The sequence below is a fragment of the Pantherophis guttatus genome, chromosome 2 (genome assembly GCF_059756535.1).
Source record: "Pantherophis guttatus breed Tessera chromosome 2, ASM5975653v1, whole genome shotgun sequence".
Classification (NCBI taxonomy): Eukaryota; Metazoa; Chordata; class Lepidosauria; order Squamata; family Colubridae; genus Pantherophis; species Pantherophis guttatus.
The window spans coordinates 218,221,904-218,248,790 of NC_142064.1; the positions used below are offsets into that span (position 1 = coordinate 218,221,904).

Genomic DNA, 26,887 nt, shown 5'->3' on the forward strand with positions numbered 1-26,887 from the left:
ATCTTAATATTAGACAAATGCTAAAAGCCTTGGCTCAGTGGCTAAGATGCTGAGCTTGTTGATCAAAAGGTCGTCAGTTCAGCGGTTCGAATCCCTAGTGCTGTGTAACGGGTTGAGCTCCCATTACTTGTCCCAGCTTCTGCCAACCTAGCAGTTCGAAAGCACGTAAAAAATGCAAGTAGAAAAATAGGGACCACCTTTGGTGGGAAGGTAACAGCGTTCCGTATGCCTTTGGCATTTAGTCATGCCGGTCACATGACGATGGAGACTTCTTCTGACATCTCTGGCTCTTCAGTTTTGAAACGGAGATGAGCACCGCCCCCTAGAGTCGGGAATGACTAGCACATATGTGTAAGGGGAACCTTTTAAAAGCCTTGACAACCCACTGTGTAAGGTAAGGTCAGCACTTTTTTTTGTATTTGTGCACGTCTTTGCATTATGCATTATGCACTGCACATTTTTCAACACTAGATTTAAAGTTATCAATTCGAACCATTACAATATATACTTGAGGAGGAAGAAGGATATGAGAGAAAAGAAAAATTAAAGCCGGGTGCGGACAGTGTAATTGCCAGGGGTGGTGACAGTGCATGCTATACATCATGATTCTATATGTGAATCATGGTCAAGTTCCCACAACCTTTCTAGATAATAGACTAAGCCTTCCTTTTTTTTAAAAAAAAAGGTGATTTTCTTATCAGTACAAACTGATTTTAAAACTTGTGTTAGTCATATTTTTTAGCAGGAACAGCTGAACTGGGACACTTAACAAGATTCAATTATATAAAGTATTCTTAGATAAGCCAAATTTTAAAGAAAACTGGTTTATTACAGTTTCTGAATGAACTTATTATACTTTGTTTTTCCATTTGTGCCCATGCCATGATAAACATTATTCTCAGCAGGAAAAGAAAAATAAATCTGCAGTTACTTGTTTGATGCCATAAAGAATAAATAAGTATCAGAATCCCAAGTTCTTCACCTCACCTTAAATTACATTCATTATTATGCAGAGCAAAGTATATCACTTAGATGCAACCTGATTCTTCTCTATCTCAGGTAATATAATTCATGTTTTTACTGAGAAGTAAACACAACAAATTTCAATGAGTTTAAAGTTCTACACCAGTAAGCATAGAACTATCACATTAATAAAACTACTTCATTGGCAGTTTTAGGTTACAACTTGCTCAGCCTTCTAAGCATTCATGGACACTAGAGACTACTTTTCTTCTGCTCTGCACTACTAGTCAAATAGCAGTCAGAGAGGATTATTTTTTCTAGCACAGAAGGAAGCGAAAACATTGCTTCACAGGTCAGTGGATGGAGCCCAATTTGTATCTTCCAGGAAAAATGATGGGTGCATCTTCTAGGTGATTCCGTGTCCTCTACCAACAACCAAATAATCATTAAAACATATACACAAATTTAATATTGCTCAAAACACTACCTTTGATTGGTTTCCTGGATCCCCACATGCTTGATTTTCTGACTGAGTTCCTATTTTTTCCCAGTTCAATTTGTTTCCACCAACATGACTGAAGAGAGAGAGAGAAAAGCCCAGACAAACAAAAGGATTATAATACAAGACTCTATAAAAGAGTATCCAGGCAAAACACACATTTATTTTGTGCTATGCTGACTCCAACTATTTCAGAATAAAGTCAAAGTAACATGTTCTTATCTTTGAAAGGACTGTGATAGCTTGATTCTGAGCAATCAAAAGGGCTCTCTCTCTCTACCTTTCTCCTTTTCCTTCAATATGTGCGGCTGCATATTGAAAATCCATGGACTTGTCTTTCTGCAGATAATCTTTGATCTATGACCATTCAGTCAGTTACTGATCAAAGTTATGATGGTGTTGAACTAGACACTTACAGTATGACTAATCTCCAAGTTATGATTGCTGCAACAACCCCACGCGATAAAAATTTGATTGCTTGTCAATGAGGCTGTTTAACTATCCCCACTGCCTACTTCCCTCAATCTATATCCTGCACATCAGAGCCCTACAACCATAGGTTGACCTTTGTTGCCTTCTTGCTGTGCAGCTGCTAATGAGACATGCCTGGCCTGGTCCTTCACAGAAGCTTTCTTCCCTATGTCTTACACAGTAGTTTTCTTGCAGGACCTGGAGAAGATGGCCTTTATCTGTCCAGCAGCTGCTTCATAAAGGGCGAAGCTAGGCACCTCATCAGCTGGCAAAAGGTCAATTGGGGCAGTGGGGTGCAGTAGGGCACTTGGAGTACAAGGCGGTAAGACAGCTGGGTCTAGGCTGGAAGTGGCACACTTTCTAGACTGGCAAGAAGCTCCTTTGGCCACCCTGCTGGATCAGGCTGGGGCTAGGCTTCATGTTGTGCTGCAATTCAGGGGCTCTTCTGAGAGCTCAAGAGCTGCAGAGTGCCAAGAAACTCATGAGCAGCATCATAGTCTTTTTCCAGCCTTCCTGCACTGGAACACAGGCACGGATTCAACATCTTCTTTCCCCAGCCTCCCAGAGCTTGCACCGTACTGCAGTATCCCAGCTAGCTTCCCTCACCTCTATTGTGCTCCTGATCACCTTACCTTCCTATTTCCTGCTTAATGAGCTGTATGTCTGGAGTTACAACAGCAACTAGGACTGCAAGAATTGCTGTCACTAAGCAATGCGTTCATGTGAGGAACACACATTATGATCGCATTGCTTAGTGACATAAATTCCTGTTCTAATTGTGGCTGTAAATCAAGGATTACCTATACTGGAGTTTCAGCCAGCAGGTGAAAAAGCATTTTCAGTGACCATTCTTGGTATTTTGCACCCAAGCTGATGTCATGATGCCAGGTAAGTCCTTTTAAAATTTTTAATTGATTTAAATATGCTTGTTTTACATTGCTCTTTTAGAGTGGCTGCTTCTGCTTATTTGCATGATTTGTTTATGTCATATTAATTTTTAATAAAGCACTTTGAGAATATGGAAAGGGATGGATTTAAGTATCTATAAAGAATTAAAGAAACAAAAGACAAAAATAATTTAAGAAGTCACATTTGCACCCAAATTATGGATGCAAATGATAAAAAAGTATTCGAATGGATTTCCCCCCCCCCCCTTTACTGAACCTATATACGTCAACACATGTGCCTGTGGCAATTCATGAACGTTATTTGTTACTAACTTTATTAATAAAAGCCAGAAACAATGAATGGAAACTAAGCAAGGAGAGAAGCAACCTGAAATTAAAGAGAAACTTCCTAACAATGAGAACAATTAACTAGTGGAACAGCTTGCCTTCAGATGTTGGGGAGGTTCATCACTGGAGGTTTTTAAGGAAAGACTGGAAAGCCACCTGTCTGAAATGATATAGGGCAGGGGTGGGCAACTATGGCCCTTTTACAACCTGTGGACTTCAACTCCCAGAATTCCTGAAAAAGGGCCACAGTTGCCCACCCCTGATATAGGGACTCCTGCTTGAGCAGGAGGGTTGGATTAGAAGACCTCCAATGTCTCTTCCAGCTCTATTCTGATTGACTGATTAACTTATTTTGATTAGTACAGACCAAACTATGGTTATGTCATCATTACTCTGTAAGTTGCTTCTATGCTTCTGAAGGCTTTAGTTTAATATTATTTATGTTAAAGTTTAAAGCTTTTGACATTTCAAACAGTTAAGAGCAAAATATTATTTTAAAATATACAAAATATTTCACAAATACTATATAATTTTTCAGTAATAGGACCAGTGTAAAATATTTTGCTGAGGCAACTAGGAAAATGCCACTTTTAAAAATCTCCTCCTTTTCTTAATTAAAAAATCTTCATAAGTAAAATTGTTACCATAAATATGGATTAATATACAAATAACAAGAAGAATGGAGACAATAGATCAGAGGGATCCCACAGAAACCGATGGGCACAATGTGATCTTCCTCACTTTATCTTGTCTTACCAACTTGAGCATGATCTTCAGAAGTCTCTTTCAAGCAAAAGGGCACACGTCAAAGATTCCTTAATTAAAGAATTCCCACTTTATCTTCATCAAATTTTACAGCTCATACCATTCCCCCAAGATCCTTCTTCTACTCTTCAGTATTTTTAATGCTGAAGGTCTGCTGAGGAGACAACTGGGAAATCTTCCACCAAACAGTTATTTGCCCTGATCTGGATCCATCTTAACAAACTGGAGGCCAACAGCAGGTTGTTTTAGCCAATCCTGCTGCCTTTTGTTGTACTTACTTCACAGCACCTCCGCTGCCCTCATCATTATCTGAGGAAGATGACGTAGAAGAGGCAGGAAAGTATGTTGAATCAACATGATTGGGGCTCCCACTCTGAGCTGGGTTTATTGGAGAGGATCGTTCATATAATGGAGTATGTTTTCCTTCATGAGGAATGTTGCTGTAATTCTGCTCAGAAAGATTTTTTCCACTTGTGTCCAACGTGATGGCAGGTTCTGACAGACTATAGGGATATGGGCCCTGACCCTGGGCGTTACCATGACTAGAGATAGGCTGGGCCTAAAAGAAAGTATAAATTAGGCCATGTTTTCTTAAAGTTGTGCATATTGCCCACACGCATATACATGCATCATGGGTTCCAACAGCAGAAGGATTAGCAGAAAGGGGGGGGGGATGTACTTGCCGCTTGCTTTGCTTGCAGGGCAGATTGTGGAATGTTAAGCATCTGATGAGACACATATGGTGGCATTATACCCGGCATTCCCAAGTGATTTGGCCTGCCTGTTTAGGGGAGGAAACAAAAGGGGGTTTATTTCCCTCTTACATGAAGTGTAGTCCAATGTAAATCTGGATGACTATTTGATATGAAAACAAAAGATCTAAGTCATGGTGTTAGGCTTCCATTTTATGTTTTTAATTCTGACCTGATTTATTAAAGTGATATTTATTTTTGTCTACTTCAAATTTCAGAGCTTTTGTCAATTTCTGTTTCGTTGCTGCCTCTTTCAGGAGAGATTTTCTATGCTGACTGCCAGTTTTCTGGCAATCTCATGTTCTTTCCAAAACACTCTCCTTTTCTATTTACATAATAGATCCAGTCCCACCATTTTAGTCTCTACTGTTTGCTTCTTTTTTTTTCCAATAGAAAAGAAGTGCAGTGTACAGGTACTGCTTCTGATTCTGTTTTTTAGAACTAGAAGCAGAAATAAAAACATAAAATCTAGGGACTTTATTATAGCAGTAAACAATTCATAACTGTCTTGAGTCGAGTAACATATTCTTTTATGGTGGTCAGAAATCAAGATTTAAAATGACAAAGAATAAAGTACATGAAGATTACCTTATTTTGCATACTGTGATCAAGCACTATTTGTATAGCTATTGATGTTGTTGCTTTTAACTAGCCCACTAAAATTGGGAAAATAGGTCTTATTCTACAGAACATAAACAGATTGCTCTTCCAGTCTTCAGTTTAAGATACAGAAGACAATCCATGCAACAAATCAACATTGCATCCTTTGTCAATGTGACTTAACTCAGAATACACTAAATAAATAAATCTCAGAATAATCAGACTATTGTGAAATAGGAAGACAAGTGTCATAATATCTACTACAGAATAAGTCTCAGCGACTACAATTTGAATTCTTAATTGAAGTAACATCATCAACCAATGAAGATTGACATTTACTCATTTGCTCCAGTTTTGTGCTTCTATTTTTTTTTAAAAAAAAACAAACTATTCTACTAATGCAATTAAAAGTAAAAGCTCTAGCTTTAGATTTTCATGATTATATAGAATAAAGGTAGTCCTGAAGATTGACATTTACTCATTTGCTCCAGTTTTGTGCTTCTATTTTTTTTAAAAAAAACAAACTATTCTACTAATGCAATTAATAATAAAAGCTCTAGCTTTAGATTTTCATGATTATATGGAATAAAATTTATCTGTCCTGATTAGTAAGAGATTTCATTCTGAATCTACATAAAATTATTTGCCTTTCTTTCAAAACAAAGTTTACCTTTGTGTTGAGGTACTACACTGACCAATGAGGCCCAAATGGCTACTTTTTCATACATACACTTCAAATAAAATATACTGTATTTCACACTATTGCTACATTTAAAATACTAGTAATGGTCAATTAGTTGACAGAATTAGTGTGATACAACTTATACCTTCTCTATTATTTTACATGTCATAAGATAATATTTCTCAATTTCAGACTGCAAATTGCCAGTTTGCAGAAACAGTTCATTTTTAACCAAAGTCCTTCAATATCTTACATGAGTATAAGAACTTACCTAGGTAATGTGGTGGATGAAATGGTATAGGCTTATTAGTTGCTGAATAATATGCAACTGCTCTCTTAAATCGTTTAACTTTGTCATCCGTTCTAGACTAAAAGAATGTTAAAATTAACTTTTATTAAAATTAAATACACAAATGAACCAACATTACTACAGTTATAAACTTTTTGCAACTGTATAAAGGCAATCAGTCAACCTAAGGGTTTCTTTCATGGACAAGTAATAAGCAAAAATTCTTCTAAGTTCTGATCATCTTTAGCAATTCTTACAAAGAGAATAATAAAACACAAGTAAAAATAAAAGCCATATTCATGTAATGCAGTTCACAAGTACCACAACATACTCTTTAAGAACTAAACACCCATGAATTTTTATTCTTTTTTTTTTTACCTGTGAATGTTGAAAAACATCTTTAGCTATGGCATCCAAATCAGAGGTGTCTTGAATATTACGGACATAGTCAGCTACAGCTTTGATCACTACATCACAAGGTGGTAAAACTAACTGGTGTGCTCGTACCTAGAAACACAAACATATGTTAGAACTGCCCTACTCACACTCCATTTACAATAAGTAACAGAGTTTGAATTAAATTCCACTGTAAAATATGCTAACAAGGAATTTTACTGACAACTTTAATAAATAATAAATAAATCATTTGAGATATTTCTGCAATATTTTTTTAAAACAAGAGCAAATTATATTGTTGCTATTCTTCTGATTTGGCAGATTTGAAGCATGTTTCTATATTCATAGTAGTAATTTGGTAATTAAGTGACAGCTACTGAAGTATTTCCATAAGGGATACGTGAGCATAATCAAGTGGAGCCACATTTTAAAACTCGATGGCAATGAGCAAGAAAAAAGTTAATGGAAAAAGAGCAATATGAAAGTTTGCAAACCAGATAAAATCAATGCTTAAAAAAATGATTTTAACATTTCAATTATACAGTATCTTGTTTAAAGTTAATTCATTTAAAATGGAGTTAAAATACATAGAGAGCACATTAATATCTAAATATGTTTTAAGTTCAGCCAACTACGAAGAGCTATTAAAAGCTACTTTTTTTTATAAAGAGGAGACACAAAGACGGATGGGACAGGGAACATCTAATTTCTACAGACAAAAATATGATTGGCACAATAAGCCACATAAAATGTACAGGTAGTCCTGTCAACTCATGACCACAATTGGAACAGGAACTTGTTGTAAACTGGTGCGGTCATAAAGCAAGATGTCACATGACTGCACTGATTTCTGAGGGTAATTCTGGTTCTTCCCTTTGTGGTCATTAACTCAGATTTGTAGGTAGTTAAGTGATCACCCACCCATTCTTGACTTGGCCCCACTTAGCCTTGCCTGAACCTCAGTACAGTAAAGGACTGCATTTAAGCCACCTAGAGTTACCCTGTGGTAAGATGGGTGGCCAAAATACATTTGATAAATAAATAAATACAATAAATAGAAGCACTACCTCCAGCTCCCTCCACCTACCTATCTCCCCAACCCCTCATCTCTGCCCTTTCAGCCATCTTGTATACTGCCTTGAGCACAGGTTGTTAGATCCGCTTTTTTTAGCACCGTGATAATTTCAAACTGAACAATTGGTTGTTAAGTCAAGGTCTACCTGTATTACTAACAGTAGTCTTCCTAGCTGATTTATTAAAACTTCATTGTACTATAGTACAATGCCATAGAATCTGTAAAGTCTCTGAACTTACGTAAATGAACTTTTCCTCTTATCTGATTTACAATCTTCATCTTTACATTTTAACTATCAAATTATAACTTTTGTAAGACAATTTTTCCTTGCCTCTGATAGAAATGCTATTTTCCTATCTGCTTCTGAAAGTTCTGGATAGTAAACAGTTGGATTTTATGCATGTTTCCTACAAAACAACTGTCTCGCTTTAACAAGTGTGTAACTACAGATAAGTGATTTTGTTTAATAGTTTCAAATGAATATAAGGTAAATCAAAGCAGATCTAATTCTACAATTCCTGCAGATAGGTGACCAAAGATTTCAGATTTTAGATATTCCTAAATTCTATTATTTCATTTCCAATATGCATAGTTGATCAGGAAATATATTAATTACCTAATGAAAAACTTGGATTTAAAATTGATAAAGACACTCACATTATTTGTAAATGTTAAACTTTAAATACCAAAATTCATAAAATGTTTTTAATACTTTCTGAGAGACAAGAGAATATTAACATAATTCTTACATGTATATACATGTACATTTACGTGCAATTATTTTGACCAAATTATTTTTAGTAGCTGATTGCAAAATATATAAATCAGAATGAAATTTAGTAAAGAATAACAAGGGCAACTGAGTACTTTTCAAAACTGGTTCATATTTAAGGACATATTGAATAAATATATTTCCTACATTTCTAATTTTAACAGTATTAATGCAATTTTCAGAACGTTCCACACTATTACTTACATAACTTCTACAAAATTACTTATATTAGGTGATTTTGGCATATCCATTATGCCTCCTCCATTTTCCTTTTTATTTCAACATCCCAACCTTATGCAGAGATTTATAAGCAAGCTACAGAGATCAGATTACTCTTAATTAAGTAACTGTTGGATAGGATTGCAGCCTAAAAGATGTTTTCCATATTATAAGTATAATGCATCAAGATATTTAAAACACAATGATCTGGCATATGGATAAGGACACACACTGCACATTTTATAAAACATTATTGGATTATTACATAATTTTTATTATTCAAAAGCAGGAAAAATTAGAACCATAAGGCTGCATTCCTATACAGTTCCTATACTCCTATCTGGTAGAGTAAAAGATTTCACTGAACTTAATGAGCAGACATTTATAGGATTGTATTATACATTTTTAAATTTTAAATTATAAAAATTTTTTTACAGATCATGTGCCAGAATAAGTAATCACAAACAGAAACACACACACACACTTGATAATCCCAAACTTGAAATTACTACTGTTTTCTTTCAGCTGGATATTATTTTACCTAATAATAAATCTTATTTATATCCTAATAACAGCCTTTTATATTAATGGCTGCAAAAATGTGTGGAAGAGAGAAAACTATGATTCACAATTTTTACCTAACAACTCCAATGCTTATCTGATAATTTTATTAAACTTGGGGGAATTGATCTGAAAAAGCAACCATTATACTTAGATTCTGCAAATGATGTAATTTATATATACAAACACAATTGGTATTTTGTATCCAAACTGTCTTTTAAGTTGTCCCTGTCAGCCAACAACAGTTACTATAAAATAAAGGTAATACACCTAAACATTTTTAAATTTTCAGATATAAAACAGTGGAGATATACTGTAAAACATCATTACTGGAGGACTCTACATTGAATTTATTTATTTATTTATTTATTTTATTTCTATACCGCCCTTCTCCCGAAGGACTCAGGGAGGTGTACAGCCTAATTAAAAACACAAAGACAGACAAAATTTAAAAATAATTAAAATTATTAAATAATAGGCCCAATTTGTAAAACCCCAAATTTAAAATCCCATTTAAAACCAATTAAAAATCTTTACATTGATAGCCCAGCCTGGCGGAACAACATGGTTTTGAGGGCACAGCGAAACACACGGAGATCAGAGATTTTACGAATTTCTGGGGGCAGATCATTCCAAAGGGCAGGGGCTCCCACAGAGAAGGCCCTCCCCCTGGGTGTCGCCAGCCGACATAATTTGGCCGATGGAACCGAGGAGACCCTCTCTGTGGGAGCGAACTGGCCGGTGGGAGGCTACTGGTGGCAGAACACGGTCTCGAAGGTATCCAGGTCCAATGCCATGGAGCGCTTTAAAGGTGATAACCAACACCTTGAATCGCACCCGGAAGACCACTGGGAGCCAGTGCAGCTCGCGCAGGAGGGGTGTCACGTGGGCACGAGTTGCGCCCATAACCACCCGCGCGGCCGCATTCTGGACCAGTTGGAGCCTCCGGGTGCTTTTCAAGGGGAGCCCCATGTAGAGATCATTGCAGTAGTCCAGTCAGGAGGTGACAAGGGCATGAGTGACTGTGCGCAAGGTGTCGCGGTCCAGAAAGGGCCGCAACTGGCTGATCAGGCGAACCTGATAAAAAGCCCCCCTGGCCATGGCTGTCATATGTTCTTCTAAAGACAGCCGTGCGTCCAGGAGGACGCCCAGATTGCGGGCCCTCTCTGTGGGGGGTAAAGACTCACGCCCAATAGTCAGCGATGGCACCAGCTGACTATATCGCGACGCCGGGAACCACAGCCACTCGGTCTTGGAGGGGTTGAGTCTGAGCCTATTTCTCCCCACGTGGCCTCCAGGCAGCGAGACATCACATCAAGGGCATCGTTGGGGTGGTCTGGGGTGGAGATGTACAGCTGAGTATCATCAGCGTACAGATGGACTCTCACCCCAAAACCACAGATAATCTCACCCAGCGGCTTCACATAAATGTTGAACAGAAGGGGCGAGAGGACCGACCCCTGTGGCACTCCCCATGCAAGGCGCCTCGAAGTCGACCTCTGCCCCCCTGTCAACACAAACTGCGAGCGGTCAGAGAAGAAGGAGGAGAACCACTGCAAAACGGTTCCCCCTATTCCTAACCCCCTCAACCGCTGCAGCATGATACCATGGTCGATGGTATCAAAAGCCGCTGAGAGATCTAACAGGACCAGGACAGAGGAGCAACCCCTGTCCCGAGCCCTCCAGAGATAATCCACCAACACGACCAATGCCGTTTGTGCTGTACCCCCGCCTGAAGCCCGACTGGTACGGGTCCAGATAGATAGCTTCATCCAGGTGCCCGGGCAGTTGTCTCGACAACCTTCGCCACAAAACGAAGATTAGAGACCGGACGGTAGTTGGCTAATTCAGCTGGATCCAGGGAAGGCTTCTTGAGGAGGGGCCTCACCACCGCCTCTTTCAAGGCAGCGGGAAAGGCACCCTCACTCAGAGAAGCACTTATAATCCCCTGGAGCCAGCCTCGTGTAACCTCCCGGGAGGCCAGTACCAACCAGGAGGGACACGGGTCCAATAAACATGTGGCGGCACTAATCCTACCCAGAACCCTGCCCACATCCTTGGGAGCCACAGGATCAAACTCCTCCCAGATAATATTCTCAAGACCTACCCTCGTCTCCTCCCCTGGACTCACCCAGTTGGAGTCCAAGCCTTCCCGAATCCGAGCGACTTTATCATGCAGGAATTGCACAAAATCCTCAGCTCGACCCTGCAAGGGATCTTCCCGCACTCCCCCCCCCGAAGAAGGGAGTAGGTCACCCTAAACAAGGCGGCTGGGCGGTTCTCTGCAGATGCGATAAAAGCGGAAAAATAGTTAGATTTTGCAGCTTTTATCGCCACTAGGTAGGTCTTGATATAAGACCTCACCAGTGTCCGGTCGGAATCGGATTGATTAGTCCTCCAAATGCTCTCTAGGCGTCTTTTCCGACGCTTCATCTCTCTCAGCTTCTCGGAGAACCAAGGAGCCAATTGACGTCGGCATCAGGTCAGAGGCCGCAAAGGCACGACGCGGTCCAAAGCCCCGGCAGCCGCCCTCTCCCAGGCGGCCACCAGGTCTTCAGTCGAGTCGTGTGCCAGGGTCTTAGGAAATAGCCCAAGCTCCGTCAAGAACCTTTCGGGACCCATCAGGCGCCTGGGACAGAACCATTTAATCGGTTCCATCTCCCTGCAGTGGGGGGAAACGGCAGGAAAGTCCAAGCGAAGAAGAGAATGATCTGTCCATGACAAGGGTTTAATGTCTAAATCCCCTCTACCAAGATCATTCAACCACTGACCAGAGACGAAAATCAAGTCCAGAGTGTGTCCCCCTGTGTGAGTGGGGCCCTGAACTAATTGGGTCAGGTCCATGGCCGCCATGGAAGCCATGAACTCCTGAGCCACCTCTGACACCTCACCTGCAGATGGCAGGTTGAAATCTCCCATGACAATAAGACTGGGGGTATCAACCGCCACCCCGGCAATAACGTCGAGCAGCTTGGGCAGGGTCGCCACCATGTGTCAGGGAGCCAGGTACGTAGTCAGCAAACCCATCTGCCTCCCACGGCCCCACTTCGAGGAGGGACTCACATCCGGCTATCTGAGGAACAGTGGTGTCCCTTGGACTAAGACTTTTCCTAATAATCGCCGCCACTCCCCCACCCCTCCCCTGGGCCCTTGGCTGGTGAAATGCACAGAAACCTGGTGGGCACATCTCAACGAGAGGAAACCCCCCCCATGGCCCAACCAGGTTTCCGTAATACCTGCCAGGTCTGCACCCCCCTCCAAAATAAGATCACAAATGAGGGGGGCTTTGTTAACAACAGACCTGGCATTACATAACATCAGCCGCAGACCCAGGGCCTGAGGACCTGAGTCGCGCATTGGGGGCCGGAGTGTGCAATCGTTCGTAGACAGCGTATGCGCACCCCCGAAACATGATATGGTTCCCTGCGCCCGTCGTATCTACCCCTCCCACTCACTATTTCAATTGCACTGCCCTTCCCAACACCTCGTTGTTCCCCAGACAAATTTCCTTCCGTGATCCCTCTGCTGCGCCCAAGCAACCCATCATCCCACCCAGTGGCTATATAAACCAGTCCAGGTCCATCTCTACAACCCCCTCCCCTCTTCCCGGGTCCCCTTAAAATTTTCCTTAAAAATCCCAATAAAAAACCCCTCAACCCCCTCTTCGCTGCATGCCATCTCTCGGGTTCCAAAGCCCGTCATCAAGATAGGCCCTCGATAATGTGGAGGGCCAGGCCTGCGAGAGGGGGGAGTCTCGCAGTGCTAGAAGGTCGGCTTTTAAAAGCATCATCCGAACCAAGGACGGGAAAGGAGGGCCAGTTCGGGGTTCCTCCATAGTCCAGAGAGATAACCATGCACAGATCACAAATGTCCATCGTAGAGCTGGACTCCACTGTCCTCTCATGACAGGGAAAAGGTCCAATGTCCTTTGATGTTTTTCTTTCACCCAACAGAGAGCCATATCCAAACCATCCTCTCACGATGGTTAGTCTCCCTAGAGATGGTTACACCAGGGATGATGTTCGGTCTCCTCCGTTGGGTATAAAAGTCCCTCAGCTCCCCCATAGTAGTGCTTGGTCTCTCCTTCCAGCGAGAGGCGTAGGTTGGAACATGGGAAGAGGTCCTGCGTAGCAGTTCGTAAACCCATCCCACAAAGGGAGGGGGGAGGGTGAGGCAGGGAGAGGGAGGGGGGAATAATATCCCCAGAGGAGGATACATCTCCTCCTCCGCCGATGAATAAGTCCTGGCCGCCCTCATCTCCTCATTCCTCGCTCACTTCTCAGCTAACGCCGCTCCAAGTGGGGGGAGGAGGGGGGAAGGGGAGGTCGCCCCGTGTCTCTGTTGACATCAAGCTGCAGCCAGAAAAGTCGCTGCAGCCGAGTTAGGGCGTCGCCTTCTTCATCGCTGCTGCCGCCGCTCCACCACTTCAAATGGAGGGGGAGGGGGGACATTGCCCCACGACTCCTCGCATTGCCGCCAGAGTCGCCATCCCCCTCCAAACCCCTTGTCTCTGTTGGCATCAAGCTGCAGCCAGGAAAGTCGCTGCAGCCGAGTTAAGGCGCCGCCACCCTTATCTCCACAGTGTTCCACAGCGGCGCTCTGCAGGGCCCCATTGATCGCCGGCTCCCCAGTTCCAGCCGAGATGTTCCGGGGGGCATAAAGCCCTCCCCAGGTTGGGTGAGGGTTCTCCTCGCCGGGGCTGGGGCCATAAAAAATATTAACGGCCCCTACACCCCCGAAAAAGACCAGAACAGTCCCATCGTCAGACGGGAGCTAGCTGGATGCCGCCATCTTCGCACAACCAATGAAATGAGGTGTGGTAGGTGGCAACTAAGGAGACAGAATTCTTAGAGGCACCTAGATAATCATTATTTCAATGACAAGCAAGAGCCATTCTAGTGTTCCAGGTCTGAAATAAAGTTTTGATTTTCCATAGTTGTTAATATTACATTTTTAGTGCAGTATTTTTTATTTTGCTAAATTGCTCAAAAGAAAATTATTGCCAAGTGACCAATAAATTTATAATTAAATAAAAAGATGCAATTCTTCTGGTTTTCCAAAGTTCAGCTTTAATAGATTATTTCTATTGCCTAGTATCATAAATTTTATATGCTTTCTTCCTAGAAAACATTTTACCCAATTTCAAAACAAGCATATTAAATTTAGGATTGCAATTAAATCTTTTTGTAGATGTCTCAAGCATTGTATTTCTGTGCCCTTAAATACAAATCTTGCCTGCTTGAAGTATGTCCCAAATCAGATTTTAAGACACATAAAATTGAAAAGTCAGTGTTTTAAAGTATTCATAAAAATACTTTAAAAATTAAGGCACAGCAATATTACTTTTACATTGAAATTGTTTTAATGTAAGTTTTAATCACCCTATTAATGGCTTAGCCCCAAGTCACTAGAAGCCAGACCAAATGAAAACATTTTACAATGCTTCCAAAAGGTCCAGGAACTTTAGTAAGTCTCCAAGGGAAGAAAATTCCATAACTGGTTGAGCAGCCACCAAGAATGCCTCTTTCTGCATCCCTGTCATATGGATTCTGCACAGAGATGGTACAGTGAGGGGAGAGCTTAAGTTAATAGTATAAATTGTTACATGGCATCGAAAATGAGGCAGATTTCATGGTAGATCCAAAGCAACAGAGTTCTAAATAATAAGCTTATACTCTGGAATTAAGGTAAGATCTTGACAGCCATTATTCTAATAAGTAGAATAATGCGCTTCAAGCAACTGACACCCATTAGAACATAGGCTGCTGCCGTCTGTACCAGATGAACAAGTTCAACAACAGTCTTATATGGTTGCTCATAGTCCAGTCATTCATTCTTTCAATGGAAAAGGAATGGAAAACTTTCAATCTTCAATTGAGGGCCCGTGATAATATCTCCTTAAGACCTTGGAAAACTATAGCTTAGTGGTATGATTTATACAAGGCAAATTAATTTTGTTTAGTATTCAAGGATATCAGCATTTACATTATTTCTTTTTAAAGCCAATGCCCATGTCATGAAAGCCAAATGGGTGACTATGGGCCAGTCATTCTCTGTCAGTCCAAGTCACCTCACAGGGTTATTGTTGTGGGAAAAATAGGACGAAGGTGTGTTGGAAATGTTTGCTATCTTGACTTATTTGGAAAAATTAAAAAGGCATGATACAAATACATTAATAAATATGTTTATTGTAATCAAGTTAACATTCCTAAACTGTTTTTCAGAAAAATGGTCTAGATTAATAAAAAATGATTCTTTATTAAAGCATCTGTTACTGCTTAAAGTTAGCATGATCTGCAATATATTTATATGCCTCCCTGGAGTACAAATTGTATAGCCTTAGCACTAATGTAGTCTGTAACAGCATTTTTGAAAGTCTTTAAGAGAAATTTCATACACAAGGTATCAAGATATTATTGCATGACTACTTCGGCAGTATTCTGGAAATAGCTATCATCTGCATTATAATATAAATTGCAGTGAAAAGGACTATATTTAGAATTAATATAACAAGTGCACTACACAACAAACTGAACTGTGATGGTTTTTTTTTTTTCTTTAGCAAAGGGGAGTTGAGGAGAGACATGACATTAATAGTATGTTAGAGAAGACAGATTACAGGAATATAGAGGTATCCTGTACAACAGTAGAGATAAGCCTTCAGTACAAGAGTAAATATGCCTTCCAAAAATAATAAATCAGCTGTTGCAGCATTATGCAAAAAAGATGCCTATGTACAGTGCAGCCTTCTTAGAATGCTGCTATCAGTCAGATAATTTCAAGTATTTAATTAGGAAATACCATTTCTTCCTACGAAATAAGGGAAACTCAACACTACCCACAAATATACCACATAGTTTTGCCTCATGAAACCTAATACTTCTTTGTAGGAGACTTATAATTCCATATATAATTTCTAATTAAAATTTCTAGGTGTTTTGATACGCGAGTCTTCAGATATTCCTCTCTCAAGGTAACATCTTAAGCAGCTATTATTTCCACCATTTTTACAGTTGCCAAGGCAAACACAGAAATCTATTCACAACCTACTAAACTCTTAGTATTGAACTAACACTTTTTCAACATATTTCTATTACTGAAGAAATATATTTATTCTTGGCTTTGTATCCTTTCCACATTCACCGATTTCTCATCCACCGCCTTTTCTCATGATTTGAAAACATGTATGCAAGTTATATCTATTTGCATACCAGACCTATTTTAACTGTCTTGGTATTTATTTCAATCCTAATTTTTTTTATTTACAGAGGTGGTAGCCATTAACTGAACAGAGTTGTTAGAAAATGTCTTGCACACATGCTACTTTAGTTATATAAAACCACAAGAGGGCACTCTTGAAGCCAAAGGGAATGAATGAATGAATGAATGAATGAATGAATGAATGAATGAAGTCATTTTCAATCTGGTGTTAAAATGCAATACAAACCAAATTGTTTTATAAAAACTCCCTTTGAGAAGTTACAAAAAACATAACAGTATTTGCAAATGAAGATGATTCTCAAATAGATCAGAGATACTAGATTTTATCATCTCTCACATACCATATACTTTAGCAATAGCATTTACTTTACATGATTTCACTTCAACACCTGCAGAAAATTCTGTTTTACCGAATTACTATAATTTTGGCAATATATACATTATATACTATGTAGGTCTGTCTAATAACTGGGCTGAATTGTCAATCTTGATCCAGGCTGCTATATGTTCACCTGAAGAAGCCTATTCAGGAACCCCTTTTTGTCTTAACTTCCATATAAACTAGGATTCTGAAACAAATTCCAGCTAACATATGAACAACCTGATCACTGATATTTTTTGTGCAGATATCCATGCAATTTTGTTAAATTATTGTTGCATGGCTGCTTTGCTCAATCATTATGTGATGTCTTCTTCACTAAATTATTGCATGGGCAGTGGCTAAAGTAGCATGAGTAAGTTACTTTTAAAATGAAAATTTTAAAAGTATTTGGAGAATTTACTCTGTCAAGGCAGAAAGAGAAAATATTTGCTGCAAACTTCCATTTAGTCGCTTTGACTCAACCCTGAATAAAATGAATTACAGGGTCGTAAAAAGAAAAAAAATGGCATTCTTAATTTTAGTAATTTGGTCTTAACAACAATTATTATTTTAATTGTCTGTAGACCCGATTAGAACAAAGAAATGTGGCATGAATAGTTAGAATTTATTTAAAACACATAATTAGTAAACATAATTGTAGATACTATTTTAAGTTTTGATAGAAAACTCTGCAACTGTATTCTGCAATTCTGTATCAGAAATATATATTTATTTCTATTGATGGAATAGAATTAACAAATGAAATAGTCATCAATGCTATATTTTTTCTATACCAATGACCTCTAGATATCTTAGATTAAAGTCATCATGGTCCAGAAAGGAACAGCCATTCCTAACTTGAGAGAATAATAGCTGATTAGACAGATACATGAGTACAGCTAGTCTTTGACTTACAACTGTTCATTTAACAACAGTTGAAATTATAATGGTCTTGGAAAGTGATTTATGACCCTTCCTTGAAGTTATGATTGTTGTACCACCCCCATGATCAGGTGATTGTAATTTTGCAATCTGGTTGCCATTCACATTTACAATGGCTGGACATCTTGCAGTCATGTGATCATGATTTGCGATCTTCCCAGCTTGTTTCTAACAAGCAAAGTCAATTCAGGAGGCCGGATTTGCTTAATGACTATGTAGTTCACTTAATGTCAGGCCCAAGGCCAAAAAGAACACAGCAAAATCCAGTCAAGTCTAACCTTTTATTTGCTTATACCTAATGGACAGAATATTGCCAAACTAAAGCCTTCAAATCTACTAAATATATCTTGACAGATTCTAGGGTACGACTGCCTTGAAGCTCTTTACTCCCCTCCTTCATCTATTTTGGCACTGCACAGTCTCCTTAATCTGGACCTTTCTCTGGGAAAATTGCCCAAACCATTATCCATTGATTATCCAGGTACACATACTATCATACTTAACAACTGACTGATTCTTTTAATGTCCATGGTAAAAATGGTAGTAAGATTGGGACTGCTCATGTGATAACTTGCTTTGTGATTGCATTGATTTATAACAGAAATTCCAATCCTTCTGAAGTTATAAATTGAGGAGTACCTGTACTGTGGTTATTTACTTGATACCTGATAAAATATTACAAAATATATTTAAAGTATACCGTATTTTCCGGCGTATAAGACGACTTTTTAACACATGAAAATCTTCTCAAAAGTCGGGGGTCGTCTTATACGCCGGGTGTCGTTCTCCTGTAACCAGGCAGGCCAGCCCGAAAGGCTCTGACGAGCCTTAAATGGCTGTGGCGATCCCAGCTCTGATGATCCCAGCTCTGACAATCCCAGCTGAGTTCCCTGCAACTCAGCTGGGATCGCCAGAAACCATGTAAAAGGAAAAAAGTTTTTTTCCCTTTTACTCTGACGATCCAAGCTCTGACAATCCCAGCTGAGTTCCCTGCAACTCAGCTGGGATCGCCAGAAACCATGTAAAAGGAAAAAAAGTTTTTCCCTTTTACATGGCTCTGACGATCCCACGATCCCAGCTGAGTTCCCTGCAACTCAGCTGGGATCGCCAGAAACCATGTAAAAGGAAAAAAGTTTTCCCCCTCCAGCTTGCTTACCTCAGCTGCTAGTCGCAACGCTTGCCTTGCTTTGCTTGCCTGAATCTATTCCATCAGCAAGCAACTCCCTGCCTGCAATCAAGCAAGCAAGCAGGGAGTTGTGGACTTCAACTCCCAGAATTCCTCAGCCAGCAAAGCTGGCTGAGAAATTCTGGGAGTTGAAGTCTACAAGTCTTAAAGTTGCCAAGGTTGGAGACCCCTGTTCTATTGGGTAAGTTTTTTTCCCCTTTGGGAGCTTTAAAAAAAATAGTCAATTGGGGTTTTTTTAGTTGTTCTTTTTTAGACCTAGCCATTTAAAGTTTAGGAAGTTTTAAATTTAGCTTTCATATAAAAATTAAAATAAAATAAAATAAAATTTGTGCAGCTTTCTGAGATTTAGTGTGTTTCTGTAGTGTTTCACTCTAACTACACAAACACACAAAATCTCACAAAGCTGTATGTAGAATTTTGTGTGTGTAAAGTGCGAAAGTTGGTTTTTTGGACTTTTTGTGGCTGTGTGAGGTTCCTGCTTGTTGCAGGGGCCATTTTGGGTCTAGCACAGCTGCTTTTACATTGTAGGTGAGCCAGTTGTGTTGTGTGTGTGTAGAGTGTGAAAGTTTTTTGGGGGGGCTTTTTGTGGCTGTGTGAGGTTCCTGCTTGTTGCAGGGGCCATATTGGGACTAGCACAGGTGCTTTTACATTGTAGGTGAGCCAGTTGATGTTTTTAAATTTTTATTTGGTGTGCATTGGAAGAGGGGTAGTCTTATATGGCGAGTATAGTCCAAACCCTATATTTTAACAGGAAAAGTTGGGGGTCGTCTTATACGCCCAGTCTTCTTATACGCCGGAAAATACGGTAATTTAAATTTATTCCAACTATAGTCAGATATGCTTCAGAAATGTAATCTTTTCAATTCTAATCCTTAATCACTGCCTCAGAAATGTACAAAACTTATGAAAATAACTCCATCTTTTAAAAAGAAATATTAACTCTGGACTACCAATTTTATTGTGCTGGAAATCAGACTGTAAGGTTAAGTAAATTAAAATGATTTTTGGAACATCTATAATTCCAGTGTGAAGTGTGTGTGTAAATTAAAATGATTTTTAGAACATCTATAATTCCAGTGTGAAGTGTGTGTGTAAATTAAAATGATTTTTAGAACATCTATAATTCCAGTGTGAAGTGTGTGTGTGTGTGTGTGTGTGTGTGTGAGGGAGGGAGGGAGAAAGAGAGAGAGCGAGCACGAGCACTAGGAGAAAAATCTTACCTGAAAAGCAAAGGGAACATTAGAACCCATTTAGAAAACTGGGTGGCAAGGCAACCGCTATTCAGCCTTAAGAAAAGAATTCTCAGTAGAAAATAGCCTACTGTAAGATTGCATTTTAAACAGCTTAGTGTGGCTATGAAACTATTCAGCTGCTCCAGCATAAAGTTAATGCCCAGAGGGGAAAAAATTCCTGTTAGTAATTATAGTTGCCAACATATGGTAATCAGAATCTTGCCTTATGTAAGGAGAAAAGACCCCAAATCACTTACTAGTGGTTATATTCAGCAACAAGCAATGATTACTATTCTACACATTCAAGACTTAAAACCTGTGTTTGAGTAGTCATGCCTTCACATGTTGAAAGTTGCTATATAAGAATGTGATGAGTCACACAGCAATTTTTAAAGAAAACAGCAACTTTCTCTACTTCCATCTTCGCCACATTAGATAGATAGATGAAGCATTTAATCCAGGAAGTTACATTAAATAAGAAATTGGTTTTCCTTAAGAAAACAGTTCTACTTCCCATTTTCCAACTGCATATGTTACAATGGTGTTATATTTATTTATTTGTAAAATGTATTAGCCACCCATCTTACTATAACTTTGGACAGTTTACAGTATTAAAATTAAACTGTACAAAATGTATATGAATAAAAATCCTGATAATTAACCTAGTTAAAAGATAGGGAGGGAGGAAGTATGATGACATGACCGTGTGGAATGTTGTTAATCTATCAACCACCCCAATGTGAAACCGCTCCACTGGAGTTGCAAGTCAACTGGCAGAGCCAGGTCTTCAAGCTCTTGAGGAAAGTCAGAAGGATTGGAGACAACCTCACTCTGGCTTGGGGAGCAAAATGATCCAAAGGACAGGCACAATGGCAGACAAAGCTCTTCTCCTGGACTCCACCTGTTGGAATACTCTAGTCGATGGGGCTCGCAGCATGCCTCTTCTGCTGGCATAGGTGAGGTGTGCCAATCCCAGTAGGATGATATGTCAAGTACCTTGGACCCATGCATAAAGGGCTTTAAATTTGATTACCAACATCTTGAAAGTACCTGAAAGCAAACTAATTTAAATTTAAAATTGTAAATGTAAACTTTTTAAAATCCAGATAGCAAGATTTTAGATTTTAGAATCTTCAGTCATAACCACAGCAAGCAGAAATTATGTGAATTTGTGACCATTTATGAACTACAACAAAGTCAATATGTTACTGAGGTACTCCCATGAACTAACTGGTTTAGTCAACAGGAGCCAAGTGATGACTTAGTTTATTTGATAACAGGTAAATATTAAGAGTCTACAACAGCAATAACTTTTTATAGGGAAAACCAAATTTATAGATTATAAGATCATGGCTGAATTATAAGAAGTGAGTGTTTGAATTTTTAGCATTTTTTACATTTATACTGGTAGTGTATGAGATTAACTTCAAGCTGCAAATTTTAAATTATTGCATGGTTCTGTGGCTGAAACTGAAGCATACAGCATCTTGATGAACCAGAGAGCACTTGGCCAAATGACATATAAAGTCAAAACTAAGAATTGTGTATCACTTGTGCAAAGACTGCTTTGTATCACCATAAGTAACGTAAGTAACTGGGCATTTAGTTCCACCCTTGCAATTCTACTGTTCTATTGAACTGCACTGTTCAAATTAAAGAATGTTTTGCATTTTAAATCACCGCAAATCTTATTCTCACCTAACCACATCAGAAAATTTATTTAATTAATCAATTTATATGGCTTCTCCTCTCAAAAATGCTACATTGGATGGCTAAAAAAAAGTTATCAAAACATTTTTTTAAAAAAAGCAAACACTAAAGAAATGATCACTGAGAAAGAACTTAATAAAACAATAGACAGAAATCTGTCAACAAGCCATCTAACTTTCCAACCCCCAGGAACTGGAACACATTCAGGTCTTCAGCATTTTATGAAAGAGTCATGGCCAACCTGATCTCTGGTGTGTGTATGGGTATGTGTGCAAGTGTGTAAATAGACTTCCAGGAGTTGGCAGGTACCATGATAGAAAGACATACTTTCAAGGCCCCGAAAGATGACATCAATTGAAGACACCTTATGGTCTGTCCCTTCTGATGAACCTAGTGGGACAAATGAAAACAACTGGAGAGAAGTGCTCTGGAAATAACTTGATCTTATGTCATGGAGATCTTTATACTTGACAACCAGCACCTTTAATTCCATCCTGATGTACATTTACAATCTAGTGCAGTTTATAGAGCTGAGGTTTATAAGGTGCAGTCAAACTGTCTGTGCACTTTGGACCAGCTGCAGGTCTCAAATGGTCTTCAAGAGGGGCCCCGTGTAGGGCATAGAGGTGACTAAAGCATAAGCAAGTGCAGGATTCTTTAATACTGAAATTCCAGTAATGAGGTTTGGAGAGCAGCAATACACTGCTAGATTTTTCAAGGAGTGAACCACAAAATAAACCTAATCTCAATTTCTGTCATGTTTAATTCTGCCTTTTTTATTAACTGGAGGCAGACACATTGGTATTAATAGTAACAGACTGGAAAGAAACGTCTCAAAATTTGTTTAGGGTCTCTATATCTCCAGAGATTTAGAACTGTAAGGATTTTTTTAGGGTCCAATTCAAAGTGTGGGTTTTAATCTTGAAAGTCCTTCATGGCATGAGACCAGATTATTTGAGGGACAATCGCTCCCTAGTTACATCAGATCATCCCATTAGATCTGGTAGAGAAGAAATCTTGCGAATCCCATGTGTTACTGTTACCCTTGGTGGATCCCAAGAGGCAAGCCTTTTTTACCATTCTGTTCACCATATGACATTCTTAGATGGCTCCACTGTGGTAGATTGTTTTACTCTTTTCATGGGTCTGTATATTTTAGCTTTATATAGCATTTTTTATTTTTACTTTTTATATTTTAATGAGTGTTTTTTATGTTTTACTGATTGTTGTACACCATCCAGAATTGCTTGCTGTGTGATTAATAAATAAGTATTTAAAATAAATAAAATGAAGATTATCTGTTTCCAAGGGAAACTTTTTTATAGTCAGAGAACCAGGAACCATAATTCTTAGTTATTAACTCATCCAGAGGTTGCAAAGCATTAAGTAGTTTGCAGTAGGTTTTAACCAAAGTGAGGGAGATTCAATTTTTTCTCACTATCCTCACATCTACAATCCTAGTGACGCAACAAAATCAACAAGGTAACTTTATTTTATATGTTCAACCTGAGCCCTTTCCAAAGCTATTAACTTAAAGTTGTAGGGCCCGAGAGACCCTGATACCATCTGCTTGGAGAAGATCTGAGCAAGATAGCATAGTAGTAACACTTAGACTTACAGCTCCACAGCATTCTCTGTGTGGTTTATAATGTAAGCATTATTTGCATATTGTCCCCAACAATGTTGAGTCTTCATTTTATCGATCTTGGAAGGATGAAAGGCTGAATCAACCTTGAACCCTGTCAGGATCGAACTCCAGGTTGTGGGCAGAATTTGCCTGAAATATTGCACTAGTCCAACCCCCTACTTAGGCAGGAAACCCTACACCACTTCAGACAATGGTTATCCAACATCTTCTTAAAAACTTCCGGTGTTGGAGCATTCACAACTTCAGGAGGCAAGTTGTTCCACCGATTAATTGTTCTAACTGTCAAGAAATTTCTCCTTAGTTCTAAGTTGCTTCTCTCCTTGATTAGTTTCCACCCATTTCTTCTTGTCCTGCCCTCAGGTGCTTTGGAGAATAGCTTGACTCCCTCTTCTTTGCGGCAACCCCTGAGATACTGCTATCATGTCTCCCCTAGTCCTTCTTTTCATTAAACTAGACATATCCAGTTCCTGCAACTGTTCTTCGTATGTTTTAGCCTCCAGTCCCCTAATCATCTTTGTTGCTCTTCTCTGCACCTTTTTTACATCGTGGCGACCAAAACTGAACGCAGTATTCCAAGTGTGGCCTTACCAAGGCATTATAAAGTGGTATTAACACTTCACGTGATCTTGATTCTATCCCTCTGTTTATGCAGCCTAGAACTGTGTTGGCTTTTTTGGCAGCTACTGCACACTGCTGGTTCATATTTAAATGATTGTCCACTAGGACTCCAAGATTCCTCTCACAATTACTATTATTGAGCAAGGTACCACATATACTGTACCTGTGCATTTTGTTTTTCTTGCCTAAATATAGAACCTTACTTTTTTCACCATTAAATTTCATTTTGTGAGCGTCAACGTTCAAGTCTGTCAAGATCCTTCTGTATTTTAAGCCTATCTTCTGGAGTGTTGGCTATTCCTGCCAGCTTGGTGTCATCTGCAAATTTGATGAGTTCCCCATCTATGTACTCTTCCAAGTCATTGATGAAGATGTTGAAGAGTACTGGGCCTAAAACAGAGCCTTGGGGTACTCCACTGCATACTTCCTTCCATGTACATGCAGTTCCATTAAGGACTACACGTTGAGTGTGGTTGGTCAGCCAGTTACGAATCCATCTGGTGGTGATGCTGTCTAACCCCTCATTTTTCTATTTTATCTAGTAATAGGTTATGGTCTACTTTATCAAATGCTTTACTGAAGTCCAAGTAAATTATATCGACAGTATTCCTCTGGTCCACTAATTTTGTCACTTTGTCAAAGAATACAGTAAGATTAGTCTGGCATGATCTGTTTTTGACAAACCCATGTTGGCTTTTGGTCATTACTTTGCTTCTAGGTGTTCGTTGATTCGTTGCTTGATTATCTTTTCCAGAATCTTCCCCGGTATTGAGGTCAGGCTGATAGGTCTGTAGTTTCCTGGATTTATTTTTTTTTTCTTTTTTGAAGATGAGAAGTACATCAGCTCTTTTCCAGTCCTCTGGCAGTTCCCCGGTGCTCCAGGATCTTTGAAAGATATAGTTCAGTGGTTCTGAGATCTCGTCTGCCAGTTCCTTCAAAATCTTGGGGTGTAATCCATCCGGTCCTGGTGATTTGAACTTGTCTAGGGTCGACAGGTGTTCACCTGTCGACCCTAAGGTGTCACCTTACCATTTTCTTCCCTATTTTAACTTGTGTTCCTAATCTGTTTTTTGTGGTGCTGTTTTTGATAGGTTGGATGCAAAAAACGAGTTAAGTAGTTCTTCTTTCTCCCTGTTGCTTGTCACCTTCTTGCCACTTTCTCCCAGCAATGGACCAATTGTTTCCTTGACTTTTTTTAACATGTTGGAAGCTTTTTTTGTTATTTTTTACTTTTGTCGCCAGCCTTTGTTCATTGTGAGCCTTAGCTTTCCTCACTTCATCTTTACAGGCTCGGGCTATTTGCTGATATTCTGCCTTAGTTATTTGCCCCTCTTTCCACTTTTTATACTTGTCCTTTTTGTCTTTCAATTTGTCAAGAGAGTTCTTTATGCAGCCATGCTGGTTTCTTTTGAGAGCTGTTATTTTTCTTCTTCATTGTTATTGTGCTAGACTGGGCTTTTATAATCTCACTTTTCAAAATTTCCCAAGCTTCTTGAGTTGTTTTCCCCTTGAGGATTCTCATCCATGGAATCCTTCCCAAGCTCTAAGTTTATTGAAATTAGCTCTCTTAAAGTCCAAGACTCTAGTTTGACTTTGTTCTATTACTTGTGCTTGCATAATGTTGAATCCCAATATTGCATGATCACTTGCCCCCAAGCTTCCTGTAGCTTCACCTTCTATCATTTCATCTCTGTTAGTGAGAATTAAGTCCCATATGACTGATCCCCTTGTTCCCTTCTCTACTTTTTGGGAAACAAAGTTGTCTGCTAGGTTGTTAGAAACCTGCTGGATCTTCCACTTGGTGCAGTTTGTCTCACAGTTGATGTCAGGGTAATTAAAATCCCCCATTACTATTGTGATGTGCTTCCTACATACCTTAGCTGACTAGCAAAAAGTTCATCTATTTCTTCCTGCTTGGTTGGGTGGTCTATAGTATACACCTATGGCAATGTCACTTTTCCCCCTTTAATATTGACCCAAATGCATTCAAGATAATTTTCGCCATTGTTGCGCTCGATTTCTGTAGAGATGTAGTTATTTCTTATATATAGTGCAACTCCATCTCCTCTTTTATCTGGTCTATTTCTTTTAAATAATTTTAATCTCTCTAGCTGTACATACAGCTAGCTGTATGTTCCATTTGCGGATTTCATCCCACCAAGTTTCCTTAATGGCAACAATATCATATCTGCCCTCATTTACTCGAATTTCTAATTCACCCTGTTTATTCCTCTTACTCTGTGCACTGGTGTATAGACATTTGAGTCCATTTTGATTGACCCTGTGTTTACTGTCTACATAACCTGTGTTGTGCTGAATGTCCCTACTTTCTTGCCACTTGTTTGATTAGTGCACATGGTATGGCACTCACTATTAAATGCTTGGTTTTGCTTGACAGCAAAGTTGATAATCTTACCCACACAAATATCTATGTTACATGCACTGATAACCCTAATAATTTTAGTTTGCTGGAGACAGAAATGTTCTGTATCAATTAGTTCTCTGTCCCCGCTGTCAGCTTATCCAGAAACATTTAAGTTCATCCAGTTCTCCTCTATGAATGATTAGTGAGTATATTGGAAGCTATCTTTCTTGGTGGCATCCCTGCCCTTCTAGAAAAATCTTCCCAAAGACAGCCAGATGTAATTTGTAGCACTGAAACAAAAAGCACCTGGATTTTTCTACAAGCA

The 26,887-nt window shown here is 39.3% G+C and overlaps 1 protein-coding gene across 1 annotated transcript in view; it reads right to left on the minus strand.

Moving 5' to 3' along the window:
• The window catches only part of FAM120A (family with sequence similarity 120 member A), a 68,402-nt gene that overhangs the window by 21,064 nt on the left and 20,451 nt on the right, over nt 1-26,887 (minus strand). Inside the window, exons 4-8 of the mRNA XM_034437521.3 lie at nt 6,635-6,763; nt 6,239-6,335; nt 4,617-4,714; nt 4,212-4,492; nt 1,451-1,538 (exon numbers count right to left, since the gene is read on the minus strand). Coding sequence (XP_034293412.1) covers nt 1,451-1,538; nt 4,212-4,492; nt 4,617-4,714; nt 6,239-6,335; nt 6,635-6,763 — 693 coding nt within the window. The remainder of the gene's footprint in view (nt 1-1,450; nt 1,539-4,211; nt 4,493-4,616; nt 4,715-6,238; nt 6,336-6,634; nt 6,764-26,887) is intronic.